Source organism: Indicator indicator, chromosome 3 (assembly GCF_027791375.1).
Source record: "Indicator indicator isolate 239-I01 chromosome 3, UM_Iind_1.1, whole genome shotgun sequence".
In the NCBI taxonomy this organism is placed as follows: Eukaryota; Metazoa; Chordata; class Aves; order Piciformes; family Indicatoridae; genus Indicator; species Indicator indicator.
Window position 1 is genome coordinate 35,734,194 of NC_072012.1, and position 18,291 is coordinate 35,752,484.

General features: G+C 40.7%; 1 protein-coding gene across 1 annotated transcript; it reads left to right on the forward strand.

Annotated features, from left to right (window-relative positions):
* Positions 1-5,257: 5,257 nt before the first annotated feature.
* On the forward strand, positions 5,258-5,507 carry SMIM30 (small integral membrane protein 30). Its single transcript, XM_054399653.1, has one exon. It carries the CDS (start codon positions 5,317-5,319, stop codon positions 5,500-5,502), a length of 186 nt encoding a protein of 61 aa, XP_054255628.1. The 5' UTR covers positions 5,258-5,316; the 3' UTR covers positions 5,503-5,507.
* Positions 5,508-18,291: the final 12,784 nt, after the last annotated feature.

Genomic DNA, 18,291 nt, shown 5'->3' on the forward strand with positions numbered 1-18,291 from the left:
TAGAGCTCATTTTCTCAAAGAAAGAGAAACATCCAATGAAGTCCAAACAAAACAAGACACAGTTTCTGTAGGCAAAAACAAATGGATGTAAGTCTATGAGCAAAGAGCCGAAGACATAGTGATAGGCAGCTAAATGTCAGATTAAGTATCACCAGGGAAAAGTAGCTAAAGGGTGAACATGTTGTAGAAGTGATAATCATTGCCCTGTAGTTAAGGTCTTATCAGTAATCAGAGTTAGCATTTCTCATTACAGCAATATAACAGAAGTCCAAAAAATTATCAGAGAGCTTCTCAGATCCGTGTGGTCATGCAATAAAAAAATGGGCCTCAGAACAAGATGAACCTAGTATGAGGGGGAAAAGAAACCCTGAATATATTCCCCCTTCAGGGTGCAGCCTTGCTCCGATGATTATCTTATAACTTTTTCCTCTCCAGAAAGTGCACTTTATTTTCAATTTCCAGTCTCACACATACCTTCTTAGCCTTGTGCTCAAAATTTACAAAGCTTTAGCTTGTCAGCTCTGGGAATTCTTTGTCTTTCCTCTGAATATTAGTTACATAATAGCTTGAGCTAAGCAATCAAAGCGGTGATAGGTCAAAAGGAAGATTTGCCTGAGGTGATGCAGGAAGTTGATGGCAGAGCTTGAAGGTGAATACACATTTCTCTGCTATTCAGACAGCACAAAAACCACTAGAGCCTCCTTCACTGTTTAGATTTTCTTGGCTCTTTTTCAAAGCAGCACTGTTCCTGAAGCCAAAGCTACAAAATGCAGTGGCATTGAAAGAGCTAATAAGCCAAAGAAATATCCCCAAATGGCACTGCTTTATACCTCTAAATGGCAATTCCATGATTTACTAATAAATTATGTATCTTACAATCAATATTTTCCACATCCCTACTGTACTTCTTGTCATCTCAACTGCTTGTAAATTTGTAGTTGTTGAGAAAAGGAGAGAAATACTAAGATGAGTATGTTGAGACCAGTCTTGGATTTTACACTCTCCACCTTCAAAATATTTAAATTCAAAGATGCCACAGCTCTTTAATACTGGCATCTCTAGTTACAAAAGATACACTTGAAAGTCATTGTTCAACCCCCTTGCATCTGTTTTACAGAAATAAATGACAACTACTGAAAATTTTAGTTGGTAAGTGGTAGCAATAGCAAATACAACACTAAAATTTACAGGGACGGTTTAAACATTTTTTGACTCTGCAGAACAGGGTAACTTTCTCTCGTAAGTAATGCAGGACACAGCAAATAGCCCAAGCAAGGAACTATGAGGGACAGGACTCCAAGGCCCCCTCTCTGAGATAACAACAGTGCATACCAAATGACAGAATCACAGGATGGTAGAGGTTGGAAGGGACCTCTGGAGATCATCTAGTCCAACTACCCTACCAAAGCAGGTTCACTTAGGGCAGGTCACACAGGAATGCATCCAACAGGTCTCAAAAGTCTCTAGTGAAGGAGACTCCACAACCTCTCTGAGCAGTCTGTTCCAGTGCCCTGTCACTCTCACAGTAAAGTCAAGGTACACAGTTGCCCCATGATATCAAGCTATTAGATTTGTAAAACTTGGTTTCTCCTTGGTGAATCATTATGTCTATTCTTGACAACCTTTTTTTCCCTCCATGTGTTTAGAGATGACCTCCAGAATGAGGTGGTCGATCACCTTTCCAGGGAAGCTGACTGGCCTGTAGTTTCCTGGGTCCTCCTCCTTGCCCTTTTTGAAGACTAGAGTGTCATTGGCCTTCCTCTGGTCCTCAGGCACCTCCCCCATGCCACTCTTCATGTTCTGTAGGTGTTGTGACTGATTAAGGAATGGACTGGGCACTTTCCTCCATGCCATGTCAGCTTCCTCAGAAATGTCAGGATCTTTCTACAGTGACTTTATCTGGCATCAGCTTCTTGATAAAATGCCTTCAGAACTGAACATAAAGCAGCAAATATTTCAGACCTGAAAAACTGTGAAATAGGTGCTTCATGAGTAAAAAGAATTCTTCTGAGTTTGTGGTGGTAGGGCCAAATAGGCCCAACACAAACTCAGACCAAGTCCTGTCATGTCCAGGCATGATCCCCCTCTCTCTCTCCCCCCTGCAGGGATCCAGGGAATGCAGGAAAAAGACAAAGAACCCAGGCATCAGAAAGTCTGGTAAATAGGAATATGTCCTCCCTTTCTGGTAAAGAGGCACATGCACTGCCCATGCTTCACTTACACTAGGCTTATATTTTTACCTAATATGGTCATGGTCTGGTGAAATCCCATTCTATTGGTCGTCAATTGGCCAAATTGATCCTCAGCCAAATGCTAAAAGCAAAGCCAAACTGTAAACAAGGTGCCTTGCCTAAGATCTGGAAAAAGAAGCCACAAGCCTTGCAACTCAGAATCTTTGCCGTGACATTTACCCGGAAAGACGCAAGTCCGTCTGTGTAAGCTGCACTGAAACCATAGTCAACCTCTTCGTGTCATAAAAGCTCAGCAGAAGACTGAAGTGTCTTGCTGGGCAGAAGGGACAAAGCCCAGATGAGCCAAGACCCAGAGAACTGTCCCCCTTGCAGCCATAAGTCACTATCAGCTTAAGCTCCAGCTTTTCAAACCCAGATCTCACTGCAAAGCACTGATAGAAACAGGCTATTCTCCAAGAGCCTGAAACCCTGGGAGAGCCTGCAAATCCCAGGCAACTTCAAGAGCCATCTGCCATCATGCCACAGCCAGCCCAGCCTTTGGGACAATGAGACAACCCTGCCGGCAACCAGTGCCCGAGAGCGCCCCAAAAGCCATTACTGGCTAATGTACAGGAGCAGCATCCCTCCACGTGGGTGGAACTCCCATTGCTCTGTGTAACTTAGACTATACTACAGCCTCGGAGAGAATTCCAGAGAAATAATATTGCAGTTATCTCTATAAAGTCTCTTTGTAAAAGGTTCTATCTGTCTTAACTGCTGCCGTTTTGGCAAGGATCCTGTCAAGTCTTCCCCTAGTGGGCAAGCAGCATAATCCCCGCCACAGATTCTCTTTCCCAGTGTTATTTTCCTGGTTTGCTTAATACTGTTAAAATTGTCAATACTGCCTACATACTGTACATATCCATTGTAAATACATCACAGGCCATACACCATACCTATTAATAAGGGTTTTGGCAATTTTTCATATTAATAAACAATAATTACTAATTTTATTACTACATTTGCCTTGTTAATAAATCATAATTCATATTCATAGCAGAGTTACACTGATTTTTAGTATTATTTGAATTATCTAGGCATTGCTGCTCATAAAGAAGACACTTTCATGCTACTTGGTACAAAAGACTGCTCCTGTCCTTGTTAGTTCCTCATCTAAGACAACTGACAGCCATTGGATCCAGACAGACGGGGAAGGGCATTAATAAAAAATTATGATCAGCACAATAGTAACATCCCACTCAGACTACAAAGTTCCTATAAACATAAAGCATTGCTGCTTAAGGGCAATCACAGAGAAATTACACAGGGCAGAGGCCATGACACTTGTATTTTGAACAATCTGTCCATTACTCTTCAAAAAGCTCATCAGAAACTGTTTTTGTATAGATAAATGTTCACAGAAGTTGATGGGGGGGTTTTGCAGAAGCGTAGGGAACCGTGAGAACATGGGTTCTACTCATGAATTAATGTTTGACATAACAGATTACAAATTCGAGGTTGATTCTGACACCGGATTGGAATTTTCCGGTTATTTCTGCAAGCATTCCAAAGACACGGGGACTGTAACTGCTTACAAGTCTTTTATCTAAACTTAAGCACAGAGTTTTTCACTAAACAATAAAATGCGAGCTCTAGCTAGTAACTCCGGAAGGCATTTCCAAGAAATATCTTAACCCCGTCCTACATAACTGAACCACTGAGCAACGGTTATTTCTACAAGCAGCTTTGTCCAAAGCAAAAACAATCTAAAAATCAGGACAAGTTTGACTTGGGTTTTGGGGGTGATCTCAGTTAATTAGCTGTTAACATTCCCGTTAAGTTTTTTTTGGCACTTCATAAAACTTCTTTAACACTCAGAGTAGGAATTGGTTATGGTGAACTAACCAGTACTTGTTATCACTGCAGCATGAGAACCTACATCTGAAATTAAGCAGCCACTGCCTGTTGCCAGACTAAAGGTAACTTGCGCTGTTTATTTTCAGAGAAAAGCGCAGCCAGCCAGCCCACGACAGTTCATCTTCATCATTTGACTTCAATGAAACCGTAGCGCTCCGGTGCGACCCCGTATTGCCCCTCATTAGACTGAGGTTCATCGTAAGGCTGCGCGGCTCTGACTGGTGGCTGCTCCCGGGGGGTGCCCGCCGCCTCAATGTCCGAGCTCTCCGGCGGCACCAGGACCCACCGCCCCCCGCCGTTCTTCCCGCCCGCAAGCGGCTCCGTCCCCCAGAGCCCAGCCCGGGCCTGGCGGCCACCTCTCCCAGAGCCGCCAGCGGCCCTGACGCGGCCCCAGCCCCTGGCAGCGCCTGTGCTTATGAGCCACCCACGGGAATCACACCAAACCCCAGCTTCCGACTGAGGCAGAGGAACGCAGCCCGCACGGCGCTGGTGCGTGCCGGGAGCGGGAGGCGGCCCAGCCGGGTCACGTCCGCCCCTGGCCGCGCCACCGCCCCTTCCTGTCATGGCCGCTACGGGGCTGCGGGAGTGCGGCGAAGCAGGGCGGTCCGGCGCCCCTAGGAATTGAGAACCTCGCCGAGAGGCGCGGCGCGGAGCGGCGGCGTCCCCCAGCCCGGAGCCAGCGGCAGGAGGTGACTGAGGGGCGCTGTGAAGGCAGGGGCTGCCCAGGGGAGCGGCCGTCCTGCAGCCAGCTGGGACAGGAGAGGGCGCGGGAGAGGAGAGGTGGCGCCGCGCCTCTCCGCTTCGCGCCCGCTCACTGGGAGGCGGGGACCGGCCGGGGTGCGGGCCACAGCCCTGTCACTGTCCCCCTGACGGAGGGCAGCTGGCGGAAAAGCCTCTTGTTCCGGGTGGCCAGGCGGCGCCGTGTTTTGTTGTGTGTATACCGTGAGTGAGCAACTCTTGCGGGAAAAACTTGGCGCAGCGTGGTGCCGGCGTGCGCCTCACAGGAAGACTTCCGAAGTTTGATAAAACCTGAATTTCCGGAATCCCACACAGCTATTTGTTATACATGGATCACTTCGGTTGACTTTCGGCAAGACAATTCCGGGGGGGTGGGAAGGAAGGGAAATCCAGTCACATTACTTTTGTTTGCCTTATAGATACCGCTGAAGTACCTGCTTTCCACCACTTTCCTCGTTTAACCTTCCCTTGGGTTCAGCTGGTCATCAGCATGCCTTCTACCGAGAACACCTCAAAACTTTTCCTGGTCCTCGTTTCATTGCTGCTGGCACTGCCAGTAGTTGAAGCTCTGGACACAGGAGATGCCATTGCCTTCCTGCTAGGCCTTGCTGTTAGTGTCGTCGGATTCTGTGCCTGCCTTGGGCTGTATGCAAGGAAAAGGAATGGCCAGCAATAACTTCAAGAAGATGCTCAGATTAAGTGAATTTTCAACATGGTTTGGGGTTGAGATGTGGGGTGTAAAAGTGAGCTTCCTTTCTGGATAACTTTAAAAAAACAATGTAGTTTTTGCAGACCCCTCTTACTGTGCAGTAACTACCCAGTAAAAGGGATTTGTAGGATCTGTCCTTGTGATAATAAGATGATTCTATACTGCTTGGAATTAAATATTGCCTTAGAGAAAGAGTAAGAACTTTTTGGATGGGGAAGGAAAACCACAGAGTGGTTCACATTAAATATCTATAAATGCAACATGTGAGGGAGACCATCAAAATTTTCCACAATTTTGGTTTCAAGGATTCATCAGGAGGAAGCAACTATTAATCTTCCAGTCAGGGTAACAGAGACTTGGAAGTATTCCTAACTAAAGAACTAGTAAGCAGACTGGTTTTTTTTTCTTGTCTGCACACACTCATATTCTTTCTAGTGACAACATCTAACTGTTCATCTTTGCTGTCATAGGGATGAGATTTCCTTACCTATTTTTATTTTAGAGTGTGCCTCTCCTGTCGCATGTGTTATTGTTACTAAATAGATATGCTTAAGAACAGGACCATTATTTTTGTTTAATGTATATTTCACAGAAAAGTGCGTGTAAAGTTACATAAATCAGATTAGGGATATGGGTTTTGTCTCATTTATTTTTTTGTATTGAGCTTTTATTTAGGCACATTAGATTTAAGGCTTACTTCATTTGGTGTTTGCATTTTTTTCCCTAGACTTGAAGACTTACCTAATTTAGCGTGGAATTATATGTAGTATTTCTGCATCAGAGGGTTGTGAGAATTACAAGAAGACGGTTGTGCACATACTTCTTTTGCAATATGGAAGATCATGTTTTGTTAAAATTCTAGTTTTAGTCAACAGATCCGTTGTTCTTAAGTGTCTCCCTTGTGACAAAGTTATGTTGCTGCTAAGTGTCTAGGCTTCTTTAACTTAACTGATGCGTATGAGTTACACAGAAGATGAGGACCAAAACCAAAGTAAAAAAATCCTGATGCAAAATGTGAAATGTAAATAGTCTTACTCTATTCATGCTCAGTCATATGGTATATGGTTGAAAGACTCAGTGGCATATTCTGGACCTGTTTCTTTACTAAAGGTAAAATGACACAGCCAGGAATGTCTGCCATAAGTCCTGTCTTATTAGGGTTTTCTGGCTGTCAAGGAGCACAATCTGAAACAACATCAGAATAAGGAGTATAGGAAGGTGAGCTTTCCATAGTTCAGAGAATTTCCTTCAGATCTTGTGCTGTGGACACTCACTCTTGCTAGAAATCTTGGTTTTTATCTTTCAGAGCTGGGGGGAAAGGGTTAAGTGTGATGCAGAGCTATGTATTCTAGTAACTATTGCTCCCCCTGTAAGTCTCTCTGTTAAGTAGAGCACAAAGCAATGACTAGAAGAGTTGTCAGGCAGGCCTTATGTAAGTAGTAGGATGGGCAGATCATGTTCTCCAAATTCTAAGATTTCTGTATGCTGCTTGTGGCTGGCTTGACCTCTCTGCAACTTCTGAGGAGACAGAAGCTCTGGTCATTTCAGTCTTGCAATTTACAGCCCTCTCATGGTTGACAGAGGGAGGGAAGTAAAACAAAGACTTCCAAAATTGCATGAGGTTGAAACTCTAAGTCTCAACCCAGCAAGCCATGAGAATGTAGGGTTTTTCTCTCCAAGTTATAAGGACAATAATGGTCACAGAGTTACTATGGTGGGATGCAAGTCTTGCCAGGTAGCTATTCTAGAATCCACACTAAGCATGATCTGTGTTCCAGCCTGGCTAAACCACTGCTATCCTTAAAAACCAAACAAAATCCAAACTACAAAGTTACCACTCAATTCACTTCATGTTCCCCCAAATTGGACAATTTTGCCATTTTTTCTCAGTAGAATATAATATATTACACTTTCAATTGAATTCATTTTATCACAAGCAACTTTTCACAGACTCCTTTATCTTCTTTAAGAGTAGGGTGGTAGGACTCTGAGGAGCAGTGTTTTTGCCCAAAGCTGTATGTACTTCACGGGAAGGCGAAATGTGTTTGCACAGCATAATGGTGGTGTTTCCTGGCTTCTGACAGAAGCCTTATTGTTAATGGCTTGCATTTGTCAATGATTTGAGTGTAAAATCACATTGTTCTTCTTCTTGTTTTTCTTCTGTCTTAATAAACTTTAACGTATGATTTGTCATCAGCTTGATGGAGTGGTTCTTTCAAAAAGGAAAACTGTAGTAACAGAAAAGACTGAAGTGACTGAAATTCCTTATATTAAGTATTTTCTTATATACTTTTTTAATGTCAGGTGACTTTACAAGGTAATGTGGAATAAGATATGTATTTCGACTGAACTTTCGTACAGTGTCTCCTGGTCTTGTTACTTATCTCGTTTCAGTATCACTTTAAGAGCACTTTAAGGACCTGGTCCCCTTAATTTGAAACTGTTGACTTGCAGTTCCAAAGAAACCTGTTTCTCTAGTGCAAGAGAAACTTGAAATACTTATTTTTCCTTTTGACTACGAATTTTCAACATTACTGTTATGTAATTGCCTTTATACTAGAAAAGCCTTTTATGATCGTTTTCTAGCTGACTCAAGGATATAAATGGCTGTTTTCTTTTTTTCTGAAGAAAAAAATATTTTCTACTGCTTTATATTTATTTGAATTACACCTTTTTTTTAAGGATTCAGAAGAGCTTGTTTAATGCCAGCTTTTTATTATGAAAACAAGGTTCTAGCTCTTTTGCGACTTCATCTAACGCACAAAGCAGTTCACTAAACTAATACCACTAGTGACTGTCTTCAGAGCAGAATGCAAAACCAGCCAGACAGTGCCCACCTCCTAACAAGTAAAACCTACCCTCCAATCAGTGCAAGAAAGCCACAAGTCAGGAAAGAGTAGCTTTTGGCTGCCATGATTTCCATCATCTTTTAGTAATAGCGTAACACAAATCTAGCCATCCTACAAATATTTAACAGCATATGGTCCCTTCGTGAATGGACAGAAGTCCTTTGTTCATGATGTACCTTCAAGTGCTGCACACAAGCTAAGCATTACCATTCAGCAGTACCTGGAAATGGACACTTTATCCAGTTCCCAATGTTTCTGCTTCTCTGGGTGTGTGAAAACTGATAAAACACTGCTGTGAACCCTTTCTTCCACTCAGATAAATCCTGCAGCTGGTGGTAATGCTTTAATACTGTCAAGAGACTTGGCACTTCTAGGGTATCTTCCATCTGAGAAACCTCTTATGTTTACAATTATTAATGTTTGCATCCCTCTTATCTTTTGATGAGCAAGACAAGTGGAAGGAGAGTCAGTGACTTGCAGTGGTGTCATGGGAAGTAGGTAGTATCTTCAGGATGCTCAATGAGATTCCTGAAGTGTGTTGTGCTTGCATTTCTCAGCCACTATGCCCCTGCCATGGGAGCTGTCCCTGGACTAGCTCAGAGATTCTTGCTTCCTGACTAGACACAGTCTGAAGCCCCAGTTCAAATTTGCACAAAGCTGTTTACATAAGCTTTGTGAGAAAGGACTAGGGAGTTCAACATTTCTAATATGATAAAAAATGACTAAATGGATGAACCATAATAGATCTGTTACCATGGTAAATGCTCTATTATACTTCAAAAGTAACCTTTCCATCCATTTTTACCTCTCTTGAAAGGTTTAGCAGATCTAAACTGATATAATAACAAGAGATTGTTAGGAGTGGTGGAAAGGAGGGCTTGCTTGGGTCTGGTTATCCTCCTGGTTTCCACTTGAACAAATTGATAGTAAATGATCTGAAGTCAACAGAAAGTGTGGGTTGGCCACCAAATAAGAAAAACAAGACACCTATTTCAGAATCAAATGTTGCAAAACGTACTAGGCAAGATTTGATATGCCTAAAGATGCACAGGACCCAAAACAATTCCTGGTGAAATCAATCTTCACAACTTCCAAGTGGCAAGTTTTTCATACGTTGTCACAGTATATCAGAGGCTGGAAGGGACGTCAAGAGATCGTCAGGTCCAACTCCACTGCCAAAGCAGGATCACTTAGGGTAGTCTGCACAGGAATGCATCCAGGTGGGTTTTGAAAGCCTCCAGAGAAGGAGACTTTACAACCCCCCTGGGCAGCCTTTTCAGTGCTCTGTGACCCTCACTGTAAAGAAGTTTCTCCTCATGTTGAGGTGAAATGTGTTCAAGTTTGAACCCATTGTTTCTTGTCTTATCACTGTGAAACACTAAAAAGAGCCTGGCCCCCTCCACTTGACACCCACCCCTCAGATATTTATACACGTTGATGAGATCCCCTCTCAGTCTTCTCAAGACTAAATAGCCGCAGGGCTGTTTAAATGCTAGATATTTAGATACCAGCCCCATTAGATACTAACAAGACTGCTACATGTTGAATTGTTAAAAAACATAACTAGTTTTAAAATTATGAAGATTTTCAGTTCACATGAATATACAGTAGCACCTAAATACTACTTCTCCAGTATTCAGAAAGCAAGCTTCCCAGCAAGGAAGTTGGAATTTATATACCAAGCTATAATACGGTAAACCATAAAAGTACACCTACTTTCAACTACAAATAATAGAGCAATAAAATTATATAGATATTCAAAACACTTCTAGACATTGTACTGGTCTAGTCAACTCAGTTTGTTTGTAATGAAATTTGAATATATGTGGGAGGCTTTGTCACATTAAGGGGCAGGCACAGGAGACAGCCTTTTTTTTCTGGACTTTCCATCTGATTGGAACAAAACTTTCCTTTAGAATGCTAAGCAAAGATGCCCCTACAAGCTCTCAGTGTAAGTGAAGGCCTGAAAAGGGAGTGGCATGTAGCAGACCTAGGAATTGTAACCATTATGCCAGGGAAGAAAGAATAGCATTCCCAGACATGCTATTGTAGAAAACTAGGGCTTGCTGCTGGGCCAGGTTAAAATCTGTATTCCACTTGAGCCTTCCTGTATTGACCGTGTGCTCCCTTGCTGGTCTTGCTGGTCTTTGCCTTGGAAATTTTAACTGGAATCAACACTACCAGCAGCTTTCTCAGGTCCCTTTCATTCAAGGCACTAAAATGTTTGCACACATATTCATACTGCTCTTCTCCACTTTGAAAGTACCAAACCACGAAAATTGCTTTCTGAATGGAGTCAAAATACTGCAGAGTAGCACAGTTCCGTAAAATGTGCTTGAGAATGGTCTTTTTCTTCTCTTCTTCTGCTCTGCTTATGCAGCTCTTTCAACACATTGCAATGATACTAATAATAAATAAAAGAACTGCATGTCCTGTCCCTACCCTCTCACAATAAAGCAGCACTCCTAAAACAAGACCACTTTTAATCTTGGTACAATTAAATTGAAGAAAATGATTGTTCTTATCAAAATATGTTCATCTTCCATTTCATGATTTACCTGTGAAACGAAAATGTCTTTAATTAACTCTAGAACTGCTGAAGGACATTTTCTTCCAAACTTTTTCTGAACTCAGATGGCCACAGAAGTTCCATAGTCACTACTTGCACTTATTTCTTAGACTTTAAGATAACACAATTTTCATAAGTCGCATGGTAGTAGTTTTAAATTTTATTTGAATATATTTAGATGATCTGGAGGATTAGCAGGAATCAGTTTTCATTGAAAGCCCAGATTCATTTCAATGTCTGCATGGAAAAATTACACCTTTTAAAAGTCTGATATTTTCAGAAAGGCCATTTGTGGTCAGCTTCCGAAAACATATCTGAGATTTGGAGATGGCATATCATCTGTTGAGTCTATAGACTATAGACTACATCTACAAAAAAATAAATTCTTCCTCATAAAAAGTAATACATCAACAGGCCTTAAGTAAATAACTTTTCATCTCTTCATAAAATTAAAGATGTTGATCATACATCTGGAGCAGCTGCCAATAAGAAACCAGTATTCAGCAATAAATGTCACAGAGTCATGTTTTTCATTCTATTTTATTTGCAGAAAGAAAACATAAATCCCAGAAACTATTGTACAGAAAACTAGGCAAAAGCTGCTTTTCCATAAACAAGTCAGTGTTATCTAGTAATAATTATGGCCCTGGTGAGTATCTCAGAGAAGTCAGGTCAAAAAATTTTATTGTCCTAAAATGAAATCAAGCTCTCCTAAAGAGATGACCAAAGTGAGTCTTTTTAACCCTATACAACTTTGCCATCACCATCTCCCATGCCAGGGTATGGCAGCAGACGGTCCTGATGCAAGGGATGATGGATAACCTCAAATTCTGCTTGGGAAGTGACAGACAGCTGGGCCTCCCCAGGTGCCAAATGCATGCCCAGGACATTGCTACCTTCTCACTCTGCAGATCCATCCCCTGCTGTGACAAGAGCCAGATTAATGATCAAGTATTTGTTTAGACATTCAGGAATAGCTGTGTGGCTTATACTTCTTTAACCTTTTTCCATGCTTGACTTCACATTTTAAAATTTAGTATTGCATGTTATGCTTTATTTTTACAAACGTTACTTTTTTTTTTTTTTCCCTTTAAACATAGAATGATCATGGGCTGGGATGAGTGCTTACATTTGAAAGAAGTAGGAAAGCAGAGGCCACTGTGAGCTGAAAGAATATTTCTAAATTGTCCATCCACAAAAGAGGGGGGAAAAAAGATCATCTTTGGGAAGAGACTGAGCCAGGAAATGTACAAGGTGACCTCCTGAGGTCCTTTCCAACCTAATTTACTGTATGATTCTATGAAATCCTAGTTGTAAATGGGATGCACGAAGTAGCAGTTCGATTCATTCGTATCGTTATGGCAAACAAGGATATATTTGTGGTGAACAAATCTAATCACAGTGTGAGCCCATAGGGAACCTGACCGCAAAAGCTGTGAGGCTGTTCAGTCATCATGTAAGACCACAGGGAAACCAGATGTACCAGGATTCCCCCACTGTGTCTAGTGAAACTCAGTCCCTGAGGCATTAAAAGGTTATGGAAAAAAGGAAGCAAATACAGCATATATACAGTAATCCTCTTTTCAGAACGGGATTTTTAGAGATGGGTTTATGGGGCTAGTACTGTACTCCAAATGGAATTCAAATGCTTCAGTGCAAAGCCTCAAATGTGAATTATCTCAACTCCTGCCCAAGTCAATGTTTTGAAAATATTAAGATTTGACAGCCTGAATAAAAGACTGTATTGCACATGGAGTTCTCATTGCCATCAATGGGAGTTTGGGACAAGGTCAAAACCAAAATAGGAGTTTGGATGCAGCAGCTACATTGATAGGATGGAGGGGTCTCTGTCATTTTACCAGTAGTGCACCTCACACCAGATGGTGCTCATGGGGAACTGCAGACACATTAGGCTCCATCCCCATCTCTTTCCTTAGGAATATAATAGCTGAATTATTAACTGTGATAACGGAATGCCAATTTTTTATCTGGATAAAAAGCAGACAGAAGTTGCTGAAATCAGTGCAGTCATCCTGATTTAAATTCATTTTGAACAGAAATCACAAGAGGCTTCATTCTGACCTTGCACCAGCCCTTACACTTCTGTGTAATGCAGTAGAATTATTCTTGATTTCCATTTATGTGAAAATCTAAATTGGTTCTTAAAATAGATGCTCTCTTTTTTTTTCTCTCAGCCTGCTACCAGTAAATTATTTGACCTACATCTTAATAAATATTAGAAAAAATATTGTCCCCACTCTTATTCTACAAATAAAGTTCAGAATTTGTATATCCAATTTAGACTCCATTGTTTCTCCTCTTCCAAGATTTTTCAACCAAGGCAAAGGGAAATCCACAAGACAGCCCACTCTCAAGGACACCATACTAACACAAAGTGGCTCTTCACACACTTTTAATGCATGTGTGCTGTACATGTCTGATGTACATCAGCTTACCTTTCTGCCTTGTTGTTCTTAACATTTCAGGAGTAAGAGTAATCTGCTTTGCATCTATGTCAAACTAAGTCCCTTCACCTAGTCTGCATGATGTTCCCTGTATTAAATGAGAACCACTTTGGAAATTTTCTTTTCCTATTCAGAAGTTACAATGAAATTCCAGTAAAAATGATTACATGCTCTCTATTTCAAAAGTACCAGCAAGGAGATTATTACAGCTGTAGACAAAAAAATTGTAAAGCACTTGAAATCTGAACTTCCATGAATTTTGCCAGAGGTTTCTCTGCTTAACTCCCACTAGAATCCCTTCTAAAGGGAATACTGACCTTCCAGTAGTGAATGTAGAGCATGCATACTACCAAAATAATCCAAAATTGGCTGTACGTAACAGTTGTCAGACTACTGCCTTAATATACCATAATGCAAACTGTTTTAACTCAGTACAATGAAAATTGCTTGATTTAGTGCAAAATACAGGCCTTGGGAAGCAAATGACATAGAAAAAGGGTGAATAGACACTGGCAGACATGCTTTAAATACACTCTCTTTCATTAAGTAGTAGCTGAGCAATTTGCTCAGAAAGAATTCCATATCATCTTGCAGGACTGAGCTTTTGGATTTTCACCTGGTGTTGAAAACCCACATTCCTTTTGTCTTGTGCTTACAAAAGCTGTCCTCTGGTTCCACAAGAAATAAATTTCATGAGTGAAAGATTGTTTTCTTCATTTTTGGGCCAGCTGATCCCTGCCACCTTCTTACAGTAGCTATTTCTGTTCTTATTAGAAAGGCAGAGAAATATATGGCTGATCTGCAAATGGGGCATTTTTAAAGAGTTTTGTAAGTATGTATGTTTCTCTAAACTTACCATAGAAATAATAAAAGCCCATAAACTACACTGGTTCAAAAGACTCTTTCCTGCACTGAGCAGACCAGAAAAAATCTTTCACCATCCCCTGATGGAGACCCTTCAGAAATCCTTTCTTAAAACTTCTATATAATGCAGTTTTATTCATGTTGTACCATACCTAAGCCTTAAACCATAATGCTGAGTCAGAATCTACTAGACTTGTTTGTCTTTCTTCATTTTTCCACTTGGAAGCTGAATTTTAAAATTCCAATGTGTTCTTAGTACTAGTAATTATTCACCCTCTTTCTTTTTCTTTTTTTTTTTCCATTTTTGAAACCTCTAGGCATGATTTAAAAACAAGCACTTAGCATTATTTTCTTTTTTGATAGTTATCTTACTGTATCTGTTCATTAGGAGCCAGATTTGGATGTCCGTATCTCCAGTTCAGCAGATTTTATAATAAAGGTTAAAGAGCTTAAGGGTTGAAAAACGTTACCTCACCTTAAAATATTCTTGTTTTAAGCAGGTTCATAATTGTATTCAACGAATGATGCAGATAGGTCTGAAAGTTTTGTAATTATAAATATAGCTAGCTCTCACAAACTTCTTACTGTATCTACCAAAGGTTATCCAGTCATTATCTTACTAGGCTTGCCCAAATTGATCAAAAGTGCATTTAAATCTACCATTGTGATTGCACTAATTTTATGTTCTCCATTGCCTGTCTGCCTCTGACATCAGAAATTAACTTCTTGCATTCCTGCAACAAGTTTTTTCCTTGCAATTTCTTCTGCCTTACTCCAGAATGACCATTAAGTTATCTTCCCTTTTTTCAACTATTACATCCTGTCCAGCATCACAAGGTTTCCCAAGGTGTGATACATGTTTTAGTAACTAACCCATTTGGGCAAATAAATCATTCTAAGCAATTGCCAGCACTTTTTGTCTGAAGGTCTTCTATTTTCTTTCAGGTTTTAGGCATTTCTTTATGTTCCATGGTTGGCCTTGTAGCAATGTCCTTTGAAAATTCAATGCACTAAAAAGGTCAGGGGAAAAAAAGAGAAAGAAAAAACTGCTCTCTTTTCAACATAGAGCATGCAGGTTGAAACAGTTATATCTTGAGGACCCGTGATATCAAAGACAACTTGTAAGTTTTACATAAATTCCTCAAATTGCCACAGTTTTGTTATGCATGCATATTTATGAGGAGATACAGTATATCAACATAATAGAGAGATACAGTATATCAACTAAATGTTCTGTTAGCTTTTGAAGCATTACATTAACACCAAATTTACAAGGAAGTGCAGAATTACACAATAGGTACATTTTGTTTGGCTACTGCTGATCCAGTACTGTGAGGAACTGATGTGTCCACTCATCAAAAAAGAGCTTTTATGTCCAGGTACATATCCCAGATTAGGAAAATGGATTGCTATTATTTAGATCTCCTGCATCCACATTTTATTTTAATAATAGAGAGCAAATAAGTTCACTGAGCCTTAATAAAATTATGTAGAGAGGGACTGCAAGAGCTTAAGAGGTGATTTGAATATCTAAAACATGACTTGAAGAGAATATAGGACACAAACCTTCCAAAAATGGACCCAGAAATCCCTCACTGAAGCAAAAGCAAGACTTATCAGTGCTCATTTTTCATTTGACATTTACACTTTGGACCTGATGTTGCAAGCTTTCCATTCCTGTGCACAGCTGCCCAAGAGTGCAGATTCTCTGTGATCTGGATGTGAGACGGAGCATAACCTAAATGTCTTGCTCCCAGCAATGTCTTTAGAAGAGTCTAATCTGAGTAGTATGTTCAGATAAGGTACATCAGCAGCCCAGTGAATGCACAAATCCTGCATAAGCCCACCTTTTCCATAACCACCTAGTAGTTACATCACACAAAACACAAGATCTGGAATTTGAGCCTGGTCTCTGACGTCCAAAAAAAGTTTGCTGGAGTACCAAGAGGTACAATCCTGGAAAACATGCTTTCCCATTTATCCTGGACTCTTGCTGTGAAATGCAAGAGCGACTGCACAAGGGAGTGGGATGTGGACAACAGAAATTGACATTTTTGTTTGCTACTTAGGATAGCTGCCTCTTATGGCAAGATTTAGATCCTGGTACCAGCTCCATGGACTGACATTGAGCAGTAAATCAGAAAAGAAAGCAAAGCCAGTACTAAGCAATCTAGGTAACAGGGACCAGTTCCTATGTGTTTCTCCTGAGAGCATTGTCTTATCTAGTACAGTGTGACGTCCTGTTCCTGCTCAGATTTTTACCCTTTTCTTTAAATCACGTACTCAAACATTGCCGTTATATATGCAAATGTCTATATGCCTAACTATATCAAGTTAAGCAAAAGATACTGACATTTTCTAACATTTGGCTCGGCAAGTTTTGTAGGTGACATTTCAATAAAACATTCATCCTTTCATACCTCCATGAAATAGGCAATGCAGTAATAAATTGATATTTACAGTTTATATTTATTGCATCACAGAGCTGCAGTCATGCAGTTCCTCCTACTGTGCCATCATAGTGCTGTTCCGATAGCATCTGCAGGATTCAAACTGTCATGTCTCCTAACAGATGACCTATCTTTATCCAAAGATAGACTGTTCTCTGCATCCTTGCAAGTATAAAACTTGAAATTGCTTCTCTTTATTCTACATATAAATGAGAATATTTCACACTTAATATCCAACAAGCTGACAAAATGAGACCATGGCATTAGGTTCTAGGTACCAAATTAGTTGCACTGAACAGGTAACAACTGCTTTGACAGGAATATCCAAGAGTATTTCCACTTTCTAGATCGTAAGACCTGAAGCTCACTAGTAGAACATTCATGCTAGCTGCTTGCAAAGCTAGTGTTCACTCTCCATCCCAGAGATTACAGGCTTGACTCTCCATTGTCTCAATCTTATGCATTCAAAGCCATTCTCATTCAGCCATACACTTTTAAAAATCAATTTATACTTTCTTTGCAGAGCTTGAAATCAGTCCAGTCATTATAATATACATATCTGTATTACCTTAAATTAAAATTTGAACAATAAATTAGTTGACAGTCTAATGCCTACGTGTGAACTGGTAATATCAGCAAAAATAAATATTTCTAACATTGACACTGTTAATTTTTATCCCTGAGAACAGCCTAAAAGTCCTCTGAAAGCTGTCAGTGACAGTGATCCTATTTTATCCTATTATTTTTAAATCCCCCACTCAGTAGAAATACTGCTAGAAATAGAAAATGCTATTGCCAAATAGTCTCTCTAATCCTACAACATACTGTCCATTCACAGTTCACCTCTAGCCTAACCTTAAAGATGGCAGAAAGTGGAAGTACTTATAAACCTCAGCTCTACAAAAGTGACTTATTTGACATATATCCCTACACACTAATAATAGTCATGCAGATAATTTTATGAGCACTGGAAGAAGTGGAGCAGTAACTGCAACAGAAGCATGGAGGAGCTAAGCAGTGTGCCTGTTGATCCATTTGATACTGAACTGATGAACAGGATGTGTGTAGTCTGCCACAGAACCAGCACCATCTTTGGGTCTAACATAGTGCTGTGCTTGGTACTTGCCATGCTGCCCCTGGATACAGGAACCACAGTGACATATTCAGTGCCCCATTCAGCTGCACAGGTCTGGTCATAGAAGAGTACAAACTGGAACAAGATTATGACTCTAGGCCATAGCCAGTTTTAACCAGCACAGAAATCACTGTAAACTGAAGCCTAAAGTATGTCTCCCAGGCAACCAGTGACAGAACAAGAGGATAGAGTCTCAAGCTGCACCAGGGGAAGTTTGGGCTCAAGGTGAGAAGAAAGTTCTTCATGGAAAGAATAATTGGCCATTGGAATGTGCTGCCCAGGAAGGTGGTGGAGTCACCATCCCTGGAGGTGTTCAAAAAAAGACTGGATGTGGCACTTGGAGCCACATGGTTTAGTTGTCAGGTGGTGTTAGGTGATAGGTTGGACTTGATGATCTCTGAGGTCTTTTCCAACCTGGTTGATT

Excerpts from the sequence above, each read along its gene's own strand:
- SMIM30 (XM_054399653.1), top strand. The coding sequence starts at position 5,317 with ATGCCTTCTACCGAGAACACCTCAAAACTTTTCCTGGTCCTCGTTTCA.